General features: G+C 37.9%; 1 protein-coding gene across 1 annotated transcript in view; it reads right to left on the reverse strand.

Moving 5' to 3' along the window:
• The window catches only part of COL25A1 (collagen type XXV alpha 1 chain), a 418,027-nt gene that overhangs the window by 8,895 nt on the left and 382,825 nt on the right, over positions 1–26,307 (reverse strand). Inside the window, 9 exon segments of the mRNA XM_032461611.1 lie at positions 1,289–1,366; positions 5,634–5,687; positions 6,641–6,667; positions 8,107–8,160; positions 12,738–12,791; positions 20,453–20,479; positions 22,569–22,619; positions 23,252–23,314; positions 24,186–24,266. Of these exon segments, the coding sequence (XP_032317502.1) occupies positions 1,289–1,366; positions 5,634–5,687; positions 6,641–6,667; positions 8,107–8,160; positions 12,738–12,791; positions 20,453–20,479; positions 22,569–22,619; positions 23,252–23,314; positions 24,186–24,266 (489 nt within the window).

Here is a 26,307-nt window from a genome sequence, read left to right on the forward strand (position 1 = left end):
CAAGATAGGCAGCCAGTCAATATCTAAAATGTTATCCATAGCATTTGTCAATATTTTAATTAGAATTCTTCAGATGCCAATGAACAGATTCTGGATACATCAGAGATTCTTAAATGTTGAAAAATTTATTGTCACCTAAGGTGTGAGCACTCTTCAGATACAAATGATACAAACAAGACAGGAAGAGTTGATATATTATGAAGCATGCTTGTGTTTTCCTCCAACAAAATGACTGTAAAATATTATTCATTATCAATACCAAGCAAACAAAATAAAAGACTGGGCACATCATATTAAGATTTTCTAATTGTAATTATTGACTGAATAACATTTTTTTCTATAAATACAATCTCTTAAAAGACTTGAAAAACATAAATTTATCCTTACAGAATCATGCTTAGTACTTAAGAATAATATAAGAACATGCAGACCAAGTATAACCATCAACATAACCATAAAAAGTTTTCCTTTATACCTCAGAAAAGATGAATATACTTCCTTTTTAAGTGTTAAAAAAAAACTCTGAAATAACTTTATAAGATATTTGGGAAAAATTCAGTAATGCCAGATTGGTACAAGGGGAAGGATCACCCGGTAGAATTTTAGATTTTAGTATAAGGAGGATTCTGAGTTCATGCCAATGGAGATAGGGGAGATCTGTCTACTTCAGGAAAGTGAGTTTCAAAAGGAGAGACCATTAAATTGAAAAGGTTATGTGACAAAGAGGAGGGTTTGGGCTGCAGACTATTATTTTTAGAAGCTCCGAGAAGTTTGGTTTTCTTCCTTATGGTCTCTTAACAGCATTCCCTTGAAGGGGTTAACTCTTGCCCACAGAAGCTTACCTCTGTAGGTTTGGCTTTATTTTCAGCCTGATAGAAATTTAGTGGAAGAGGCAAAAAAGACTTTATTTCTTTTAATGAAAAAAAGGCTAAATTTAGGGGTAAAACCCAAAGTTACAGCCTAGCGGGACCTTTACATAGAAGATTTTCATGTACTTTTAATGTCATCTTGAAATAGTTATTCAATAAACTGACATTCCCAGAGCACAGACATGGCAGCCGTGTCAGCTGTGAGAACATCGTCAGTAGGTTAATTTGCAGTCACTGATGGAAACACGTGCTTGTTCTCTTCACTCTGCAGAGCCCCCGAAGGCGCTGTGCATGCACATGCATGTAGTGTGTTCATCACGTAAAGCTCGCTCCACAAGTACCACTTTACGCTGATAGAGATGAATATGTAATCAACAAAGGAACTGCATGCAGGGTGGTAGGAAAGAGAAATACTGTACCAATTGGCAAGGGGCATCCAGCCCATCCAGGCCAGGCTGGCCTGGCTCCCCTTTTTCCCCCTTAACGCCACGGAATCCCTGTTTGTAAAGATTAACTCATAACGTTACTAACAGAAGAAATCACTTAAGCACACATTCTGCTAAAGAAATAACCACTGTAACAAAAGGCTGGGAGAGGAGCAACTCTGAAGAGAAAAGTAACAGCCAGTGAAGTTGGCCAAAATAAAACAGTTTGATGGGATCCTGTAACTAGGGCTTGACCAGAAACAGGGATGGCTCTCTGGAGCGGCACAGAGGAGCCCTGGCTCCTCCTTGGATTCTGCATTCTTGTCCTGGATACACATCAATACTTGAGTGCTGACAAACTAGGCAGAGCTGGTGGCCAGAGACAAGGTCTGGAACACACCAGGATGAGCTGAGATGGATGTTTCTGGTACCTTAAAGTCTATGCTAAAAGACCCGAGTCAGAACGCCCGCTGGTACCCCCTCCAGCTTGCTCCTCTCCCAGCTCAGCCCTCCACACGTGACATCTGGAGACGGTTGCAGGAGTCAGACATACCAATGGGCAGGGTGCATCTAATCCAGGAGCACCCTGTTCTCCTTTCTCCCCTTTAGGCCCCTTTTTGCCTTTCTTTCCCTTTTCCCCCTGTGGATACAAGGGTTTAAATAAAAGACAGGTTTTATTTGAGGGGGAAGTAATGGTGATTCAAAAGATGGTTGAGCCAATAAAGTCTGGAAGGGCATTTACCACTGTTTTCTGGTTTAGGGAAGGCATGATATTATGAAAAATAACTTAGACTTTCAGAGTGGCAATGGATGCTGGGCAGCAATATGTGGAGTTTTATTAAAAGTACTTCAGATGAAAGAAGGGGAACTTAAAGGCTATGTCAGAAAGGAAGGTCAGTGCTGACTTAGACCCCAAGGCTGTGGTCCTTGTGAATGAGGTGTTTCTGCCACCGATCTGGTGAAGATGGTGGATACCAACTGTATTGAAGACACCAGTGGCAGTTGAAGTTCAGAGGAATAACAAAGACTTCTCCCGATTTTCAATACCTGCCAACTTGCTTTTTTTCCTAATCCTATAACAGATGAAAGCTACATTGAGCTAGAGGAAGATGAAAAAATATTAATAGTTTCTATATTTTTGAAATGTATCTAAATTTATGACATAATGCTTTGTAGCTCTCATTAAAAACATGTTCAATGTGTTAAAAAAATACACGTCTCTTTCTTTGAACATTCTTTTTAAGGAAACTGAAAGCAAATACTTTCCTTAAGTCAGATAAACAAATTTTAGAAGTGCTAAGATTTCTCAGCAATGCCAATTGGAGAAACAGACTAATCTATAAACCCGAAGATGTTCTTTAATTCACCCTTATTGATCTCATGCCAAGTGTTCACAATGGTAAATGGGTTTCCAGCATACTCACAGGTAAAAAAGCGAAAAAAAAAAAATTCTGTTCAAGAGAGGAAAAGCAGTTTGGATTCAGTTGAGCTAACACTAAAAATGAAGTAGGCAGGATAATTACATAGTGGGAATGTAGCCATGGAAATTAGTATTTAGGAATCAAGGTAAAGGTTGTGGAAATCTGCATGGATCACAGGGATGGAGGAATTAAGGAAAGGAGGCAAAAGGAGGAGAAGGAAGGAATGCACCTCAGCTGTTTCACATTAACATAAATATCTCTGCATATTTATAGACAAGAAGTTGGTACAGTGCAGAATACAAAATACCATGCAATACATATTTAGTGTATTCATTCTGCAATCAGGATGGCAGATACAATAAAATGGAATAATTTCAGAAGCGAAATAACATGAATATTCAAAGACATACACATAACAGACATAGATGAGATATGCATTCAAATGAACGCATCCATTCTGACGGTGTGAGTGAAAGCTCCATGTTCATCTCTTGTGTGCCAAAAAGACTGCATCAGAAGGCTCGGAATCAAAACCACGTGGGTTTCTCTAATATCAGGGAAAGAGAGAATTCTGTGTGGTTTAGTTGGTCATGATCAAAAACAAAGCCCCGAGAAGCCAGGGAGAAATGAGAGCAAGTTCAGTGATAGGAAGTGAGCCGGGAGGAGCTTCCGGGGTAAATGCTCAGTCATACAAGATGAACCAACACTCTTCCTCAACAAACAGCTTCAGTGCCGTGACGTCAAACTGATTTAAACTTGTTTGGGAGGCAGTGGACTCTTCTTTGCAAGGCTGTGACTGACACCAGATGGGTTGGGTATTATTAATTTAAGACTCCATTCATTTTTGGATTGGCTAATCAACTCAGATTAATCACTCAACAGAAAAGTGATGCCAAATGAATGCTGACTGTACAGGCTATGAGAATTATTTTTCAGTAATATTTTAGTGACCCTCAAGCTTTATGGAAAACAGACACTATTGTACAAAGAGCAATGTGTCAGTGTTATTATTCATCCGCATAGTTTTGTAACAGCTAGTGATTCCCTGTGCCAGATAAGACTATCTGTCATTGTGGGCGTGAGCACATGAGGGCTCTTGCTAATTTTTCTCTCCCATGCCAAAGAATGATATACGTAAAGTATTCACATTTGGATTTAATTTTCCTGAATATAAAACTTCTAATCATGGAATCTGAAATATGGAAATACTTTTGTGGGGGTAATTAACATTATTCTGAGGATTAAATGTATAGCTTTAGGTTTTCATAAGTTATAATACTGGTAACTTCTTTGTTTAAAAGATCATTAAAATGAATGTCTTCATAGTGGTGACATACTTTTGAGTGGGTAAGGTTTTAGATGCATACAATCCATTAGGTAAATATAAAATAAATGCCTATAATTTTTTAAAAATACCTATAAAGTACACACACATCTTGGGTTAAAAGCTCACATGAATAATTTATCTCCAAACGTATATTTTACAGTTAGAATGTACAATGACGAATAAAAGAACTTTTTTTTTTGGTTTGTTTTTTGGGGGAATTAGATAATTAGGTTTGTTTGTTTGTTTATTTATTTACACGGAGGTACTGAGGATTGAGCCCAGGACCTCATGCATGCTAGGCACACATTCTACCACTGAGCCACACCCTCCCCACTAAAAGAACTTTTTTAATGCCTCAGTTTCCTCACCTGTGAAATGGGGACATAGCACCAACTTCAGGGAGTTGTTATGAGGATTAAAAGACTTATCATGGGTAAAATTCTTAGAAAAAACACATAATAAGTGTTCAATAAACATCATGATATTGGTGAGGATGGTGATGGTGCTTTTACATGAACACTCACATGAGCTCTCCTAGCAATGGGAAAGCTTAGTAATGTTTAAGGCCCAAAGAATACACAACAGGCTTAATCACCTTTCTTTGGCAACTCTCATTTGGCCTTGCTTTTCAACAGTTGTGAACTTCACTGTTAAAGAGAATTTATAGGGTTTTGAAAACAGTGTGTTAAGTAGAACAGGACATAAATTAATCTGAGAAATACAATCGGTTTAAATTCGAACTGTGAAAGTACATATTCAGCCACATTAAGATTTTCATTATTCTACTGAGGTGCTGAGGGTGTTTTTCCTTCTTTAGTTACGTCCAATATAAAAAATTATTCTTCAAAGACCCAAGCAAAGGGGAGCGGAAAGGAAAAAGTGATTTAAAAAGTCCATAATCCAAATTTTCCTTCCAGACATAAAACCATTTTGCCCGATACTGGCTCCTCTATCCCCTGGAGCTGATGGTCTTGAGATAGAACCTGAAACCAGTCTCATAAAATACACTAATATCTTCATTTAAAAATATCTACAGTATCTGCAGGCAACAAGTCCTGATCCCTATATAATGGACTCACTGGGGTTTATCAGTCACACTGCTTGTGTTTCATTTCCCAATCAAAAAAATCAAGATGCAGGACATATCCTCTGACCCTCCACTGGGGATGCTGGGAAGATAAACGAGATGCTGGCTGTACAGGGCTAGGTGAGCTCTGCCAGAAGACCGTTGCAGATCTGTGCTATTTAATTTTACTTTAATGTAATAAATGCCTCCTCCTCACCCTGATTTTCAAAACCCCCTGGAAACTACATCATTGATTGTTTGGTGTCAGGCAGCAGAAAGTTTGCAGCCCTGCTATGTGGGGATTGCGGTTTTTTTTTTTCTTTTGTGCTAACTGTGCCCTTGTTTCTCGCCGTGTAGCCTTCTTTATTCCTCTGCGAAGGCCTGGTTCCTCAGATCAGACATCAGTGTGTTTTTGGAGCACAGGATGCAGAAAGATCAGACGTATGAAAGAATTGAACAGGTTGAACAGCAAAGCAGACAGAAGCAGGAAAATCAAACAGGCACATGCTAGGATGGGGAGGTCACCTTTTCCCCCTTTTCTCCCAGATCACCCTTCTCGCCTCGTGGACCAGGGAAACCCTAAAGGATAAAAAGCAAACCAAAAAGATCTATTGATGTAACTGTGGCAAAACCACATCAAAAAAAAAAAAAAAAAAGTAAGATTTCATGTATCTGAATGCAAATATAAAGAAACATGGCATGCCCCTAAATCTCAAAACTTAGATGGGTGAAGTAGCACTTAGAAATAACAGTTTCCTAGCATCTCAAGTATCTATAAACAACAGATTCCTTTTTTTGCCTAAGAATAACAGGATCCTAGTTTGAATCCTGGCAAGCTTTCTGATTTGTGTGGCCGCAGACAAATAACCTCAGCATTTTTGTCCTTTGACTGTAAAATGAGGTTAATGATATCTGCTACTCACACAACTGCTGGTGTGAGTGTTAAATGCAAATGATTATATATGAAATACAGAATGACATCTGCACACAACAGGTGCCCAATAAATGGTAACTACTGTTACTTTTGTAACTACGTAATACAGGATGAGAAGTAATCATCTTAAGAGAGCTTGACTTTTGATTTTCTCTATTTTTATAGAATTATGTTACTATAAGATATATAGGGACTTGATGCTAAAAAGAGAACTACTGCATAACAGCTTTGAGAATAAACATAATAAACCATTCCCTAATGGTAGCATATGATAGAGATTTCAATTTCATGCATATTTTAAAATAAGTGGTTCGATTGCTGATGTTGAGTGTCTCTAATTTGGGATAGTATTTTGAAGTGCCACACTGTCACCTGTTGGTTATTAATTTCATACCAGATAATTATGGTTTTTGCTTTTACATCTACTTCATGCAGACGCTAGTGGTGTATTTCAAATTGCTGTCCGCAGGCACAGCAGTGCATGCAGTATGCGTAACTATGTGCACAGAAAAAAACAGAAGTATTCTTGCTCTTACTGATGATGGAGACCATCAGCATCTATTATAATGGGAAGATGTTTGTTGTACACATTACTTACATCAAGACCAGGCTCTCCATCTTTCCCCTGCCAAAGAATCATAGTAGCTACATTAGTGTTCCTAAGTTCCATGAAGAGGTTATTGTTTTATTTAAGGCTGCCTGGACATGCAACACTAGTATTAGAACAACTACTTCAGAAATGTGAGGAAGAGTCCTTACTGATTAGTAATACAAATTTCTTTCACTAAATCAAGTGAAGTGACTGTTAATGTTGCAGTTAAGGGTCATGAAAATGTTTTATTATGTATCAGGTTAAGTAGTCTGATATTTTGCTGAAGTTTAATCCTTGGTATCCAAGTTATCAATCCAGGAGTACGCTGAAAACAAAAATACTGTTTAGTTAATATAAAAACACACCAGCACTAATAGAGTATGCAAATCAATGCTACTTTAGTTTGACAACTAAATCTAGTAGTTAGCTCATGACTGAGTAAAGAATGTGAAAACTGTCTATTACATATAATTTTAATTTGGCTAGATGTGTACCTTGTCTATTAATATTGAGGGTCTGAGGATCACAACCTAAAAACTGTTTGTAAGTGCACGACCCCCTACTATAAAAAGAGTAGAAAACTTTTGTGCAAGGATGATAAATTCACCCCCGTGGTGCAGATTTTCAGAGCAGTGACGAGTGTCAGCCATATAAGGGATCTACCAAAAGTTAGAGAAGTCACTTTGATTCCATCAATTAGATTTCAAAATCAGCACCTCTTTAAGCACTCAAATAATCATAGTTTATTATTTCAGTTCATAAAAACTGGCAAGTACAGGTATGTGGAAGGTAAGTAGGGGTTGAAAACATAGAGACAGTATGTGCTTCCACAGCAGACCTACCTACCCTACTGAGTCATTGAGATATTGTTCGGAAGCGAACCTGAGGCCTCGATCTGAAGCAGGTGTAACTGAGAATTTTCAGAAGACAGAACACTATCAACATTCTCTGCTCTGAAAGATCACTGGCCGTCACAGTCATTTAGAAAGGCCAGAAACATCAATGTCACCTTAAACGTCAAGTTGAGAAATAACTTTTATTAGCAAGAGCAGTGTTAGTAAGTAACCTGTGAGAACAGATAAAGTCTGAAGAGCTGTTTTCAATAAAGCTTGCACACCCACTGCTGGTACGGGGACCTCCCAGGAAGGGCCAGTTAGGGGTCAGACGGACGGCCTACGGAGGGCGCGACTGACAGCCCGAATCCCGCCGTCGGGTGAGCCCTGTCTGTCTCTCGGACAAGCTCTGATCCTCAGTCTCGTGAGGTGTGTGGGTGGTGTCTGTACGCGAGCGCGACAAAGCGACACGAATATGACCCGTCTCTGAAGGACACGGTTAGGCTGGGTTGTAGAGAGTTAGTGGATGGTTCCTTGTTCCTCTAGCGGGATTAGCCTCCATGCGAGGCTAGGGTTAACTGGCGAGTGACGGGCGTCTACACATGCGGGAGGGGAAACTTCGCCAGACAGAGAACTCACCGGCAGGCCGTATGGTCCTCGGGGTCCCGGCTCGCCCGCAGCTCCCTTTTCACCCTGTGATGAAAGGCGAAAGTTCAAATTATACACAAATGCCTATATTCACACACTTTCCCTAATGGCCTGTATCTAAAACCTCTGTTTGAAGCACCATTTGATTAAAATTCTAAAGAGTCAGGCTCTTCCAGGGTCGCTGTCAGAGATACAGCAAAAGAAATCCACATTAACGTTTTTAGAGAATCACCTTTGAAAAGACCGTGGGTCAGACCACTGCTGCACAACTGTGCGAAAGGGTCTGCATATCTAGGATGCTGTGCTTGGGTTTCTTTGGTATTAGTGTGAAAATTTATTTGTTACTGCTTATTTTAAGTTACTACTCTTTTAAAAAATAGAAGAATAAACTGCTTTTTGTCCCCCTATCAAGTGTCTCCTCTTCAGCAAGCTCTTCCTTCCTTGACGGTCTCCACCCTTCACTGAGCTGTATTTTACTTCATGGTGCTCACACAGTGGGAGACACACCCACGTTTTAACTTGTTTATTCTCTGCTGAGCCCCTCCCTAGAAGATGCACATGAGGGTGCCCCAGCTCTGGCTTCCTTCCCTTCTGCCTCCCCAGTTTATAATAGTGTCTGGCACATCAGTACGTATTTGTTGCATTAATAAATTAAATCAAATCAATACAATCATGTACGTTTTGCTTCCTTTCTGAAAAAGAGGATTTCAAAATGTTTATGCCTTCTCCTCAATGCCTGATAAGGTAGGAACTGATTACTTTCATCACTCTCTTTCCATGTACCTATTCAAGTAGAATAGCTGGTCCCTGCTTAAACGATAATCTTGAATGCTTATAAAAAAGTAAATGTAATTGGAGGTGGTCCCAGGAATATGAAATAATTGTGATAATAAAGAAAGAGATGTTTGGCATTTCAAATAGTGTCTTCTGCTGCTGCCATCTCCAAAATTAAACTGTCAGTATTTAGCATGAAAACTTCAGGAGTATGATGATGTTTATAGGAGGGGCCAAACAGAAAATGTTACCTTCTTTTATCACACCTCTGAAGAAGTTTAAAGGGTCCCAAAACCTTTTCATGGGTAAAATGCCAAGTTCAGCTGATAACTGCATGCAGATCCAAGTATTATGTGTGTTTCTCTCTCTTGCAAATTCCCATGTGAGCAAATTTCAAGTCACTGTTAACATTCTTCTTTAATCTAAATTTAGGGGTTGTTGGTGCCAATTAGCACTGTCTCTTAGAGGCACATATAATATAGGGAGATTATGGGGAATAAATACGATAAAATTTGTTGAACTTTTACTCATTATAATTTTATGTTTATTACTGAAACAGCAGGAATTGCATTTGGTAAAGTGACCAGGCTTTGAAATGCAACAGACTTACATTTGAATTCTAGTTCTGGTGCTTACTGGTTGTGTGATCTTGGGTAACTTTCTTAACCTTTCTGTGCCTGTGTTTCATTGGTTGTAAAATAAGAATAATAATACATATTCTGCAATAATTTGTCTGAAGATTAAATGTGATTATAAAATATACAATGATATGTTGCCTAATAAAATGTCCATAAATAGCAGCTATCATCATTATTGTACAGTTAGAGGTCTCATATTTAATAAAAAGGGCTTGGCAACCCAAAGAGCACCAATTCAAAATAAATTTCTTTCAGTTTGATCTGTTATTTATGATTTTTCTAAATGGTGGTGGTGCTGGTGGTGAGTGTGTGTGTGTGTGTGTGTGTGTTTGTGTGTGTAGTGGGGGGTGGGGGTTTAGAAGGAGGGTTCATAACCTGGAATCAGTCTAATCTGTAAAAACTCAATACATTAGAGTACGTCTAATTTAAAAAACCTCCACAGATTATTTTGATATACCTCCTCCCTTCTTCCTCATCTGACTGAGTGTCTCAGCTTTATTTTGTTTTTAAAATAAATATACCATGGCTTATTTGAATTAAGCTGTCACTAAAGCATTTGTCTGTGGAACTCCTCTTACAGAATTGTCCATTCCAAATAATTAAACTAATCATGACAGTTCATCTCACTCGCCACTGACTGCTTCAGAAGTGGAAATATGACCCAATTCTGGTCCATGAGGCATTGGGGAAGTCTCTGGGACGCTTTGGGGAAAGTTTCCTCACTGCTAAGGAAGATTCAGGAGAAGACAGTCTCCATGTTTGTTTTCTGCTGAGCCCCCTCCACAGGGGAGGTTTGGAACCACTGTGACCAGCTTGCCTGCGGTCAGAAGACAAAGCCAGCTCATAGAAAGGGCACAGAAACAAAGTCTAGAGATCCTCCTTTGAATATTTTGTCAGACAAAATGTACATTTCTTTATTATTTAAGCCATTTTGTGTTGGGGTTCTATCACTTAGAGCCCAAAGCATCCTAATGGTCCCAGTTCGAACGCTTTTAAGAATGAAATATTAACACAGGGCTTGGAATGTGCAACTTCTTTTCCTGGATTAATTAATTCCAAAAGAGCTTTTGAGCCTCTCAAATTTAACATAAGCTATCGAGTTCCTAAGTAGTTACAAGGCCAAGATGGAGAAATCAGCTGAAGGCAGGGACCATCTGCTCTGGAGAGCTGCATACCAATGCTGTCAGTCAAGTCTTTGACAGTTCTTGAATAAAACTGTCTGTCAAATGCCTGGTTTCTTTTGGTCTGGTCTTATTTCATTCAGTCTCTTCAATTTGCACATCTACACTGAGGAATTATTCTAGAATGGCTCCCTTTCTTGATTCCTGCCTCTTTAAAATTTAAAACTTTTTCAAGAGACTCCAGATGGCACCTCAGTCAATTAACTTTGAGAATCACTCTCCAGTTTAGCTCTTAGGGTGAGGGGCACTTGGAGAGTCAGATATATGATCCAGTTAAGATGGTTAACAGGCTGCGTAAATACAAGTGTAACACTTACACTGCACCATTTGACTTAAACTATGCCTTCACAAATTCTTAGCCATTTCATTTGCTCTCCTGGTTAATCTACCCCAGGGCTGAGACCTGATACTCTTGTGACACTGTGGAGCTCTCGGAAGTAGCAGCTGATTTACCAAACGGTAAACCCTCTTGAGCCCCGGGGCCTTCTGCCAAAAGACTACTTGAGATTTGCTGCTCCATTTTTAGTACATGTGCTGGGTTTCTTGATACAATGCTTGAATGCATCAGCAGCGTGAGGCTCTTCGCTTTTCATTATTTTTAATTCAGATGATCTTCGAAGGTCTTGGTTTGACCTTAGAATTAAGACAGTTGCAGATTCAGATAATTCATTCTTTTAGAACTCACCTCTTTCCAGAAGTATTCTTGGATAAAGCCAACCTTCCTTTATCACTGAATGCACAGCTGGTACTAATTGTATTTATTTTGGCCTCCTTATCTGGTTATGTCTTGCAGATTTTTTTTCTCTGCAATTAGATTGTAACCTTTTCTAGATTCCTTTTCTAGGGAAAATAGCTGCTTCCTTTACAGTATTGAGTAAATACACACAGTGTATTAATAAAAGGTTGAGGATGACGAATCGATTATAATGATATTATTGAATTCACTGGAGCAATTAGCAAAATAGAATCCATAAATGGGTGTAGAGTGTTTCCATTTCACACTAGGAGTACACCGTGTTTTGTACATTGTAATGTGATAAATATTTACTGAATGAATGAGTTCACTTACAGTGAATGTGGAATTATGGGATTGGGATGTATGCCAAAGAAATCACCATGTGGCCCTGTATTTTCAAGCGAATTATCCCAGACTGATGAAACTCTAGTTTTAAAAGACCACAAACTTGCACAATGAATCATTCCAACATTTTGAAGCCCTCACTATTAGGATAATTTCTTTACATCCTATTCTGGATGGTGGGGAAATGGCTGACACAATTCCACTCAGAAACACAAAAAACCTCCTACGTTTTCCAAGGTGAGGAAAAGAAAAAGTGGGAGAAAAACAGAGAAAGAGGGAGAGAAGTTCCAGACAGATGACCAGCTGCTGCTGCTGCTGCTGCAGTACATTTTTTTGTGGCAGATATTTATCTTCCACTCTGGATGTCTTTTTTTTCCCCCAAAGATATGGAAACATGGCCTAGCAATAGAGAGGTTTGTGAAAGGTTTTTGTTTTGTAATGCACTGAAATTATTTCCTTATGGTTAAAGAAAGACAGACTATTTTTCGGCTGAAAAAAAAAAAAAGAGCATGTGTAACTTAGGTTTTGTAATTTCCTTTAAAAAAAGTTATAACTTACTCCGAATGAATACAGTAGCTTTATATAAAAGATTATCAACCAGAAAACGTAGTCCTGGAAATTTTAGCTCCACTGACTTCAACTTTCTGGATTAAGGCCAAATGAAAATATCTTCCTTATGGGTTAAGAAGGAAGAGTCTGAGCTATTTCTTTTAGCTATGAAAATGTATGCATTGTTTTTTATTAAGGCAGCCATATTCTATTTTAATATTCTGTTGTTCTCTCAGTGTGAGGACTCTTAATAGAACCTGAGACGGTATCTATTTCTATGCACTATTAGGTGGCCCTTTATTTCTTCTGGGAAGTGAACAGTTCAGATCAACCCAAATGGAAAGGCCACATGCTGTGTTTTCTTTAGATCACAGCTTAATAACTTCAGGAGCAACTTACTCTTTCTCCTTTGGGACCTGCAGGGCCATGGGGTCCCACAGGGCCATCTGTACCCTAAAAAAGATAACAATAAGATAATATGAGACATATCCCAAGGGCTGTAAGGCAAGCAGTTATAATTTATCCTGGACTTTTTCCTGGGTGAATGATGCCTTAGAATGTCAGCAAGACAACACATCTCCTTTCAGACTGCTTTATGCTCGATTCTTTCAGGTCAGTCGTTTTCAAGAAACTCATGCAAAAGGGATGAATTATATAACTGCATATTTCAATGAAAGGCACACACACACAAAACCTGTATACCATATTTAATTAGATATTTCCTCCCTGACTAAGTGGAACATCTTCACTTTGCCTCCAAAATCTTAAGAAGAAAAATGTCATTGTCCTTCTGTCACATCATCTCTTGTTTACATCCATTCTCTGCCCCCACAGTTACCCCTACTCTTCTTGGCCACAAACACTCTGAAGCCTTGTTTTCAGCTGTTTAAGAGGCTCGAACAGTTACACAAGTCAAAAAATATTTTCGTATAAATGAGAACAGTGTTTAACTGTTTAAATTTTCTTCAGCTCTGTGGGAAGCAGCAGGGGGCTTAGAAGGAAGGATTTATTCTTACAGGTTCTGCTGCAGTGGCTCAAGTCACTGAGCTTACAAGGCACAAACCAGGCAGCTGGATGATTTAATGACACAATTGCCCTCTGGCCTCCTGGTTCAGGATTAGGATTTCTGTGGCAGACGAGGTAATAGCTGAATGAATATAATGAACACTGAGGTCCAGTGAAAATAATGACCGCCTGAAGCAGGTTTTTAGAACTGAAGAGCTTGGAATTCTTTTTTGATTTGTAAAAATGTAGCAGGGAATTCAAGTATATTTGCTCATTTTCAGGAACACTAGGCTTAGATTTGCAAATAATTTATTATGATATTTGCAAACAAAGGAAGTATCCCAGCACGAACTTTATAGTATTCCTACTTCTTTATACTATTGTTTTTTATTCTTAAAAAATTTTTTCTTGGGGGGGTAATTAGGTTTACTTATTATTTTTTTTTTTTGTGGAAGTACTGGGGATTGAACCCAGGACCTTGTGTATGTTAAGCATGAGTGCTACCACTGAGCTATACCCTCCCCTCCTTGTTTATTCTATTAGAACCTTGTGATATGAAATAATTCAGGGCTTTAAACTCTTTCTAATATTGGTGAATTATCATCATCAGTTTGATTTTTTTCACTGCTTGAGCTCAAAGTTCATCTTCAGAAGACTTCTAAATATTGAGGATCTGAAGCTGAAATGTAAGAGATGGCACTGTTAAGAACCATGGAAAAGAGACAAAATGACAGAAGACAGACAAGTCATTTTGATGAACAGAGATTTGAAAGTTAGTTCCAAGGAAGAAGTTACATTTCTAATATGCACATAAACATTAAAAGGAAAAGCAAATTCAAATAAATTCACATGACTTTAATTCCTTCAGAGGGCCCCTATCATGGAATTGCAGGAAATGTCCATCAATTATGGAAAAACCTGTCTGGGATTCTAAGACAGTGAAGCCAATTAGACTGGTCATTCTTCCCACCTTGCAAGTTCTCCAGACTTGAACCTGGGCTTCAGAAAGATGTTCTGTAGTTTAGGCTGGACGTCAAACAGAGCTGCCACCCAGACTCTGTCTACCTTTCCCTTTTCTGTCACTATCTTTGTCCACCTTCTCCTTTCGCTCCAGTCCTGTGTAGCCCTCATCATTTGATGAGAGTCTGTCCTGAAGCACAAAATTCATAGCCACAAAACATGTTGGAGCAAGATGAGGTACTGACTCACCCGGGATCCTGGCTTCCCGTCTAAGCCAGATGCTCCCTGTGTGATTTGGTTGGTAGCAGGGTTGGTGGGTGTAACACGAATGACAAGAACAGAGATTAGTATGAGGTACCAATGAACAAATGTAACACTTCAAACAACATAATACGCAGTCACAGGGTTCTGGGATGAATATCACATTGTTACAAATTGTTAGTTTAAAAAAAAAAAAAACACATGACAATAAACACCCCACAGATGATGGCATTTTAATCACATTTCCATTCGACAAATTCTTACTGAGAAATCAAGTTAATGAGGTTTATAAAGTGGGCTTTAAAATAATTACCAGTAACAGTCTGGGTTGCTAATTTCTATATGAAATTCATTTCAAAAGACTGTTAAAATATATTTCACAATATATTTCTTTATGTTCTGAAGAAAAAATAATGGTCAGTCTCCTAGGAAAGGGCTCATTATAATCATCAATCAAGGTTAGAATTTCAGAGGAAAAGAAAAGAGCTCTAGTTTTACTTGTTAAAAGAGCATTTATGAATAACAAATGCAGAATTTTAACATGTCAGGGTGACTGTGGATTTCACATGAACAATACTCATTGTTTTCTGGGTTGCTCTTACTGTGTTCACATTAGTCACCACTAGGGGGACTTCTAGGAGCAGGAAAATGCTGGAAAAATGTCATGCATCCAAACAAAAAAATAACTGTCCCAAACAAAATTATTCCTCAGTTTACTTCAAGTAGTCAAGCATCAAAGTCTAAATGGGAAATGCTTTAAAAATCTAATGTTGTTTTCAGGCAACGAACGTTTTTCTTTACCTTGAACTCTAAGCTATGCATAACGTATGATTGATAGATGACATTTTCAATTCTTGTTTCAAGAATAAGCGCAATTACTTTTTTGACATGGCTTTTATATCTCGAAACTCGAATGTTTATTTACAGTCCTTTAAAAATGTTGATTACAGCAAGGAGTATTTAAGAAAGACAATGCACTAGTTCTATACATTTTCTTGGCAAGGTTGCCAAACTATTTCCCCATTTAATGCTTCAGATGTAGTTAATAATACAAAATGCAAGAAAAAAAATCTATTCCAGCTGCATACTCTACCAATGTTGCTATAACATATTTTTTTTTGAAGGGGGGGTACTTTAATTTTTCATTTTACAATTCCTTCTGTATAATCCTGAGTCAGATTATAACTGAAAGATACATCTTTAGTTAGCAATGATTAAAACTTTAAAAAATGTGTGTTGTTTGTTTGTTTAATGCTAGCATATATAGAGCTTTGGGCTAAATGTTGCATAAAAATTATCACTAGTCCTAGATTTGACATTAGGGCAAACTCTGAAAAATTCAGATTGAAAGTTTAAATAAAATAGAAATCCCAACTTTGTTTTGCTCTTTGATACTTTCTTCAGAGTCATCATTATTATAATATTTAAAAATAATCAGGAGATGATAAGAGTTTTGCACTGATAATATTATATTATATTTACCTGAAATGTGAATTAATGACTTACACGTTATAGAGGTTTTAATGTGTGTGACATGATCTAATTGGTGTGATTTAACCTATGCTCTAAGGCTTGTATCATTCATTCAATAAGTGAATACACATTAAGCACCCACTACATGCCTGATCTCTGTGAGGCATTTGCTATCAAGAGGAATACTTCAGTACTTAGAGTACAGTACCCATGGGAAAAATTTTAAAAAAGTGGTCACCAGCGTTTTTAAGCATAAAATATGTGTATAAACTATATTCTGTTACCAATTTCATGTCACATTTTAAAAATGTAATCTATAATGTCTTTTGCTGACTTCTGTTTGCATTCAGTGAATAGACAGCATATTAAAAGCTTGAAACTAAAACCTTCTATTTAATAATTTCAAAACATCTTTTTAGTTGTGGAAAGGAGACTAGATAAATTGTACGAAAGGTGAAAATCTCTTTTTGTTAAAAGTAAAAAAAACTCGGAACAGCTGCAAAATACTGCTTCCATACTCTCCATGATTGCCCCAAGAACCTCATAAGAGGGCATTTCCAACACAAACGACATACAACATGTAGACCACGATATGACTGATTAATGTCCGGAGCCACCGCACTGACCTCACGCTTTCAACAATGGCCAGCTGCACACCTGCCACCAACAAAGGGCTATGGTTTTTGGTATCAAAAAGAAAAAAAAAATTGGGGGAGGATTTTAAACAACCCTAAATTATAAAAACATTCGGGAGAAATGATGAAATAATCAGCACAGCACTTCTTTAAAGGGGAGGGTGATGGGAGAGACTTGTCAGCCTTAAAAGAGGAAGGTTGGCATGTATGTAATTGAAGGACAGGGCACTCGTGGCCTTGTTTGTTATGGGGTCTTCCTCTGACACAAGAGCAGACATCAGAGAAAACAAAACTGGGATGAGCTCTGCTCGAACACAATGCGTTTCCCAGTTATGGAAGTCTTAACTGTTATACAGTCACCGAGGAAACCAGAGTTTGCTCCTTAGGGTAGAAAGAAAAGTGAGATTGGCACTGAAATGGAAAGTTTTCTTTACTTACTGGAAGGCCAAGGGGTCCTCTGTCACCCTTTTGACCTGGTTCACCTTTCAATCCTTTAACACCATTTAACCCTGGTTCACCCTAAATGCAAAAGCAAATGCCAATTTTGGTTGCTATCATGGGTGTTTCAACTGCGAGAGAAGAGAGCCAGTCTCTGAAATGGTTGCAGATTCCAGTTTTAGGTAACAGCAGAGTCAGGCTAGATTTGTCTTCCATCAGTTCAAAATTAATTTAAAATATTAAAAAAATGAGCAAACAAATTGACAAATAATGTTCTAGGAAGCAAAACTCCTGAGAAAAAGTGCTCCTCACAATCAAAATGTATACTGCTGAGTACCTGAATTTTTCAGTTCTATCTTAAGGAAACTGGTGGAATCCTACATTGTTCTGACCAAGCAAATCAAAGACAATCAGAGTGGAGGATGCTCAGGGAGGTTCAGCAGGAGAGACCCGCTCTGCTGGAATGGAAAACTGGAATATGCAGGACAGGTTATATACAGATATTTTAAGCCTTTAAGCATTTTGCCCAGGGGAATGAGCCAAAAATGTAGCAGCTAATGTCTGAAGTAATGCCAGTTAGCGAATCCTCACTCACTGACATTGCCAAGTCAGGTCCCTACATGGATTAATCAATAGAATACACAACAAATAGCCAATCCTAGAAGAGAATGTGAGAGAATGTGAAGATCCACAGGACTTAAATGTGGTTTTACAAACTACATTTACAAATTGTCTGTCTGCCCAATATTAGAATAAAGGAGGTTTGAATTCAACTTAAGGTGACATTACAAACGTCCTGATAAGTGATCAAGTCTGCTGACTCTGATTTTTAAAAACCTAAGAATACAGGACACTCTCTTCTATCAGCAGCAGCAGAGAAATAGAGTTTTGTTCTCTTTTCAATTTTTAAGTACAGATGTTAATTTCATCAAGAAAATCTTGAAAGACTTGTGAAAGGAAGATGATTTCAGTCTCAAATGCCCTGTAGAGCCTTGCATGTGGGGTCTGGAGGGGAGAGAGATTATGCTTACATGGCAGGAGGGACTGCTAACCTGGGCAGTATTTCCCCCCATTTGCCTGATGATGAAAGTCAATGTGGTACCTGTCAAAGAATCCAGGGTCCCACCTAGACCATAGCAGCACAGGAACGGGTATTTTTAATAAGCCTCTCAGGTGATTCTTCTCATCCAGAAATTTTTGGAAATCGTGAGCTAGACTTATCCGTGCAACCATCCTATATATTTGAACTTTGTTTTTTGTTTGTTTGTTTTTTTTGGGGGGGGAGGTAAATTAGGTTCATTTATTTATTTATTTTAATGGCAGTACTGGAGATTGAACCCAGGACCTCATGCATGCTAAGCACATGCTCTACCACTGAGATATACCCTCCCCCTTGAACTTTCAAAGGGGTCACAAAATAATAAACACATTGGCACGACCTAGTGGATTTTGGTGATAGGAAGTTTGCAATGCTGCCAAATGTGCTTTGGTCCATAAACTATGATTGTGGGCATGTCACAGAACTAGTGCTGATGTGAGATTAAGGCCAAGGCTCAGTAATCAACTTCAGTTACCTGGTCTAAACGAGAGTTCTGGCTTGGCATGCATGTGGACTTTGATTCAGCAAGTGATCTTGAGATGATGGACAGGCATGGCAGCCTTGGGAAGCTATGAAACTTTTTGGTGAGGAGTCACACACTGACGGGAGTGGGCATTAATTGAGAAGGTGAGTTTATAAACAATCAGATTCAGCGGCAAAAATTTTAAATTTCTGCTCTGGTCCCTAAATTCACATCTCAGATCTATCATTTAACTAGCAGTGTAATTCAAGGCAAATAACTTAAATTTCCTGGGCCTATAGTTTATCGTCTATAAAAATCAAGGAACTAGCATAGGTAATCTTTGAGGTGTTTTCAACTTTATAATTCTCTGTGATCTATGGTTTAAGTAACAATTGAAGTTAAGTGCAGGCAAAACAGACCACTGCATTGTAGATATCAAAAGGACCTTGGGCACCTATGAATCTAATGGTGATGGGGTAACTGAGCACAGTTTTGGTGGCTTTGATCTGAATCATTACAGTTAGTCTGGTCTTTAGTGGTGGAAGAACAGAGTCATGAACTCTTCCTTTTCTTGGATGAGTCACCTGCTTCACCTCGGAAAGGACACTCAGATTCCTGCAGTCAGACCAGTACCTCCATCACCCCTAAAGCTGGGTAGGCCAGGGGAATCCTCAGAGGAGAGAGGGGACTGCCTCTACACTTTCTGATTCTTAATGCCAACATTGCACTTATGTGTTCCCCCACCCCTCACCATTTAAATGCACCAACTCACTACTGAGGAGCTTTCAAGAGTCCTTGAACCTTGTCTAAAGCAGGCTTGAGGACTAGCTAAATTTTCCTGTTCAGAACAAAGCATCAAAACACAGGAAAACAACAACAACTGACATTTAGTGGGTGTTTATTAACAGCTGCACCAAGTATTTTGCTAAGTGTTTTATAATCATATAGTCATTAAATAATCACAACGCTCTGAGGCAAGCCACCTTGTTGTATAAATGAAGGATCAGAGAGTGTAAGTATTCTGCCCCATGTGATACTGCCTGTCAGTGGTAAAGCTGACATTAGAACATGGGTCCTCATCACATATGCTCACTGGAAGATGAAGCTCACCTTTCAGGGCTCATTTTAATCCTCCAAGATGTCCTCTTGGGCTACACAAAGGCAACAACAGGTGAAGACTATCTTCACAATACAAGCTGCACTACTTCTGACAAGGAAGGGCCAGTCTCCATAGTTCTCTTTTTAATCCAGAGTATGGAATACATGTGATGTAACCGTCTCTTCACTATAGCACACCTGATACACCCTACCCCATTCTAGACTAGTGACCTCTGGGGGAATAAAAAATTAAGACATGGGATACCGAAAGTGTTTAGACACAGCAGCGCTATATGACAAGTAAAAAGTATCAGTGAATAAAGTCTGAATATACAACTAAAGACACCATATTAAGAAAGAGAATTTGGACTAGTCTGAGGCTCTCATCAGATTCACTTCCAAATGGTTGATTCTGAGTATATTATGATTAGTAACCTAAGAAACTCACTTGGTGACAAGAAAAAAAGGCAAAATGAGGACTAATTCATCTCCAGGTGATACTACTTAAATTTGTAGTAAGTCGTTTGTTGTTGTGAGATTTAAACATCTGGATACTTAAAGGCTTAAAGATCATCAACATCACTTGACAAATAAATAAGACAGGACAGACATGCTTCCACCATGCTTCTCCATGATTAACAAGGAAACAGACATCAAACAATCAAGAGATTTGTTGAATTACCTTTGGTCCTGGAAGTCCATGGGGTCCCTGGAAATGAAAAACACAACTTTAAATTAAGAATTGATTTGCTATTTCCCAGCAGAAGTGACTATCATACAGGGTAACAAAAGAGATGTAAAATAAGAATCTTTTTGTTTGTGCTGTAGTTAGAGATAGTTGATGTTAATACCTAGTGAAAGTTCCTTCCGACTCTTGGATTGTTCTGTAATAAGAAATTCATTAATTGCAATCCTTTCTGCTAAGTACCTATGAAAGGGGGGGGGCAATACGCCAGGGTTATATGTAAGGAAAAAAAAACCCGAAAAAAAAGTATTTGTGAGCCCCACTACTCCTATTTTTCAAATCTCTATTTAAAAAAAACTAGGTGGAATATGTGAGATACATTACAAATTTATATGAAATAGAGGTAGGTCTTAAAAGACAGAAGTTTGCCAAAGAAAGTTCCAAAGTTTAAGTACCAGTGAAGAGGAGACTTTTTCTACTACTAACTCCTGTAGACTCAAAGTGTTCAGGAATCTAAAGGAAGAGGAAATGAGGAGATGACAGTCAAGCTTGGAACTTTGTTGCATAGTTTCTTTAATTTAAGGCTAAGGAAAGGATTCTATACAGGGGCATCAAGCATTATTATTCATAATGCATTTATTTTCACAAAGATGAATTCGTCAAGGCTCTTATAACAACCACCAATGGAAGGAAGTCATAATACATTCATGAGTCAGGGCCTTTCCCCTGCTTTTTGTGGAAAATCTAAATATAGAGACTAATTAGCCAAACTGAATTAACTAAAGGTTACTGTGGATTGCTTTAAACTTTTCAAGTCATTTAAGTAAACTATTTGGAGATAGGAGTATTTAAATACTCATCAGCAAAATCATATAACAGTAGGAAAAAGCTTTTTTATTTTTTTATCAAGGATTATGTAGATATTTGTTACATATGTCTACTTTGGAACAATATTTTCCCTTTACGTAAGTTGTGGATACACATTTTCAGGAAATGGCCATTTTATCAAGTATTCTTATTTTACTTTAGTAATGGTTTAAAATTTATTTAAACTAGTTAATTTTATGATATAAATGGGTATAGCATTTTAAAATTTAACTTTCTAACTTAAAGTGGAGGGAGTATAAAAAAGCCAAAAGTATGCCATTTGCTTAATTCTTAAAGAACTGTTTAGTTTTAAGAAATAAGGTTAATTATAATTGTTTTGTGGTATGAAACAGAAATGGCAGTTAGTAAGAAACAGCTGACTGGGTCTGGGGCTATGCTCTGTGGTTTAGATGATTCCAGTGATGCTCCTTCTTGGACCACAAAAGGAGGAAAGAGTGACCCACAGTTTATTTAATCTCTGTGATTGAAGTCACGTGATTAATTGAGATTGTCTTCTAGATGAATGTGACCCTAGAGGCTGTGTGACTTGTTCCCATCCTGGCCCAGTCAAAAGCATTTGAAGCATTCTGCCTTCTACAAAGTTTTAGCTTTAACACAACTGCCATTAGGCAGACATTTGAAGAATTATGCTGGATTAGTGGCTACCTTCTTCACTGAACGTAAATTCTATGAGGACATGGTGACCGTCTTCACTGATCACCAACAGATACTTGTGTAAACATTGTATTTACCGAAGTACGTACAAGTGAAAAGAAAAAGATCCAACAATATATGTCATCTGTAGCAGTGAGCTTCAATTTTTATCATATTATTTTATAAATGTTCTTATTGAACATTTCATTAAAGGGTCTTCATCCTCAAAGTTGGTTAGAAACATTCATTAATGGCTACAGTTATTAACCTTGTTATGTTATGAATGGCCTAGAGTGGTGATTGGTTAAAACGATTTTCCAACGTTCATACTGGAAGGGTGGAGTAAAGCTTGCCAAATCTGTTTGTTTTTCTTCGACTTTCCTGTCACAAAACTACGCTCTCTCTTTCCAACGGATGTGTTTGGGGGAGTGAAAGTCAAAACTGTAAAATCAGAAAAGCGCCTCCTATCTTCTGCCCATCGCACAGAGAGTAGTACACAATACAAGCTGGCTGTTTTGAGGGGGTGTTCCTGTTTTCTCAGATAGCATGCTTTTAAATAAATGACTACAGTTTGGAGAGAAGGAAGACTTACCATGGGGCCTGGTGGGCCATGGGGACCTGGTGGGCCTGGTGGGCCTATGATCTGCATGTCCGAAAAATAAACATGGATTTGGTTACTTCATTTAGATAAGGCAATTAGGCTTGAATCTCATGCTGGGGCTCTGCTAAGGCCATTAATCGTTGTAGAGGAAGATGGATACTGGAAGAAGTGATGCATTTGATTCTCTACATTTACAAATTCCTTGGTGAGAACAAAAAAAAACTTAAAAAAATACAGTTGTTCTACAAAAGCCAGAATAAATCAAAAGCACATTAAAAGAAAAGGAAGCAACTGATTACCAAGAAACGCTATAATGCTACCACCACCATTAAACTCTCAGATATTTCACTAAACAACAACAGGACTCTGGAGGGAAAAAGAACGTAGGTTCTACAGCCACAGAGCTCCATCCGCAAGCGGCGTGGGAAAACCACTGATTTTCTCCTCAGGGTTAGACAGTCCTCTGAAAAATTGCTTCTAACTCAGACCTCAGAGACACTTTCATCTCTCGCTGTACAGGGCCGACAGATATTTCTTCTACAGTTTGACAGACCAAAAGGCTCATGGTCTTTCTACTGTTGATAAGCCATCTGGCATAGGCTGCCGCAGGTGAATAATAGGCCCATGTTAGAGTGTTTTGGGAACCATGCAAGTTCAGCCACCACAGGACTTACGGAAGGACCCTGAGGACCTGGCAATCCCGAGTCGCCTTTTTCTCCTTTCATTCCATTGGCACCCTACAAATAATCATCAAGAGGTGAGCTGGTCCAGTTACTTTCAAAGTGTAAGAAACAGCTGAATTTTCTCCACAAATCCATCATCCTCTTGACATTTTTATAAAATCATGCACATGATATGTTTTACCCCCTTGCATTTTAGCCTCAAACAGCAACCTTCCTCAGGTCCTGAGGATTGTGGGTGAGATGTGAAATAAATTAAAAAGTGAATGAAAATTAAGCTATGCCTGATTGGTTAAACTTATACAAAGCTAAATATATCAGATTATTAATGTTATATTTTTAATAGTGGTGCTCACTTTAAAAAGCAAAGGTCACTCCCTTAACTTAATTTTCACTGACATTTGTTTATACATTTCCTTGTTTTAAAAAGTGATCTAGGGCAGTGACGTTTTCTACACTTTTTTCCCCTACATTTTTCTACATGTCCCTCTCCAAATTCTCAGTAAAAATTATGGAGAAAACCATAAAAACACCATCCCATAATATTGTACACATAAGGGAACACTTTCCCAAGTAATTTGTTTTTTAATTATTTTACGTATTTTGGTTTTTTTAAATTATGGTTTATTTTTAAATGATCAGTTACCACCACCTTATGCATACTAAGTTAATGGCCAACTATATTTATTTTGCTATCTTCTAGTGAAAATAATTGAGAAAAGCATAAAAGTTTATTTTATAATTTATTTGATTGGATGCTTTAAAATTTGTCTTAGAGGCTTAGTTGTAGTAATTAACCAATACCTCAAATATTTAAAAATAAAAATATTACATGAACCATTAGATGTGACCACAGCTAATAATACAATTATTTTCTGATTATTTAATTTATCTTAATATGAACACATCATAAAAAGTATAAACATACCGGTAATCCAGGAAGTCCAATTCCTCCTTTTTCACCTGGCATACCTGGGTCCCCCGTGTCTCCCTTGGAGCCTTTGAGTCCCTAAAAATGATTCAGTTTGCATTTAAGAGTTATACTGACCAATGATAGTTACATCCTAGGGAAAACAGATTTTCAGATCAATTTTGTCATTAGGTGGGTCCTATACAGATATGATTCTGATTTTCATTTTTAGGGGGAGTTATCTCCCACAGCAGCCTTCTACATTGATCAATACTATTTCCCCTTATAAAGGAAGGGGTTACAGTCTATCACTTAGGCCATTTATGTATGAAAAACATGAACTTAGGTGTTCATGTCATTTTTCTCAATTCTATATTTTTACCTGGCAGCTAATTCTATATCACCAGTCCTGAAAACAACTTATTGGATTTAATCCTCAACAGAACAATACACATTTTGAACCCGGATCTAGCGTTATAATAACAAAGGTCCAAATAAATTTCTCCCATCTCCACCCACTAAGTCCACCCCGCATAAACGCAGGCAGAAATTCCAATCACTATCAGTTTCCCATGGTCCAATCTACAGATGGGTAGATCATTCACTGAACACAAAGGCTCAATTAATGCTTAGAAATACTTCCACTTTCCCACAGTGTTCTTATTTTGTTCTCATGACATCTCTATGAGGCGATCCAGGATGTAATTCTTTTTTCGTTTTACAGTGAGGAAATAGATGTATGTGTATTCTGAATGCAAGCAAATCTGAATTTTGTGACACTAATACTGAGATTAATTTATATGGTTGAGCATTTTCATCCAAGGAGGCTCACTGCACTATGACCAGATGGCCCATTCTTCAGCAGAGATGATCATAGCTATTTTAGTTCTAGATCTGGGGCTCCCTGGCTGCACTAACCTGTTCATCTTTTCTATACTAAAAACTACTCAAGGACAGGAGCATGTTCTTTCTTTTTACTTATGCATACTTCACAGCATCTACTTCAGAATCACCCACTAGGTGCATGAGTGGGTGGGTAGGTACCTAAATAGATAAGATGAATCTTAGGGTTAATCAGGCCCTGGTTGGTTTTAGGAAACCAGTGATAGTGATCAGCAGAATAGCCAACCCTCTGAAGAAGAAGAGCTTGTAAAGCCTATAGGAAAAAAATTAAGTTATTACATATGTAGGGACCATGTGGTATGTTAAATTATTCATAATGACTAACAGTGGGAAAGATAATACACCCAGATTTTTACATGCTAATGTGATCTCTGATGGATACAGCAGATCATCTAAAGTCGTCTTCCTTTTTAACCACCACAACTTTATTTAGTGTGACGTTATATGATTTCAACATACAGCTCTGATATTAAAGTAACCCTTCTCTTAAACTTAATCTCTTAAACTTAATTTTCTTATCTAATACTATCTCCTGAGGAGTATGTTTCACAAACCAGATCACGAATCTCCTTGATTTCTTACGATCTTCTTGATTTTAGCCATTTCTTGGGTAAATAATGGAAGCCCAGAAACATCAAATACCTTGAAACTAATCCTTGTGATTAGAATCTGAATTCTGAATACTGTCCATTATTCTCCTGATCAGATTTTTTTCTGCCAGGGGTGGGCAAACCACGGCTTACAGGCTAAATCTAGCCTGGGGATTATTTTTGTACAGCCTGAATGTTTAAAAAAATTTTAAAGTGGCATTAAAAAAATGGGATAGAGACTGTACATGGCCTGCAAAGTCTAAAATGTTTACTATCTGTTCCTTTATAGAAGAAGTTTGCCAACCTCTGTTATCCAGGGAAACCCTTGGAGATACTAACAAATTCTGCAAAGCTACAAGGGCCCTGCTTATTTCTGTCTTTTCTAATCTAGAAAATTAGGTGTAATCTTTATTTGGAAAAAGAAAACATTGTCAAAATAACCCATATAAATAATATCTAATTTTGTAGAAACTATAGTCACGGATTTTAATCTTGAATTATTTGGATTCACTGAAATTAGGCTATCCTTACTTAATTGGTAATGATCCTTACAAGCCTATTAAAAATTCAGAGAGATGTCATTGGTAGATTGATGGGGAGTATTAAAACAAAATTAAAGCATCATATAGCTTGTATGTTTCGACAAA

This window comes from Camelus ferus, chromosome 2 (genome assembly GCF_009834535.1).
Source record: "Camelus ferus isolate YT-003-E chromosome 2, BCGSAC_Cfer_1.0, whole genome shotgun sequence".
Classification (NCBI taxonomy): Eukaryota; Metazoa; Chordata; class Mammalia; order Artiodactyla; family Camelidae; genus Camelus; species Camelus ferus.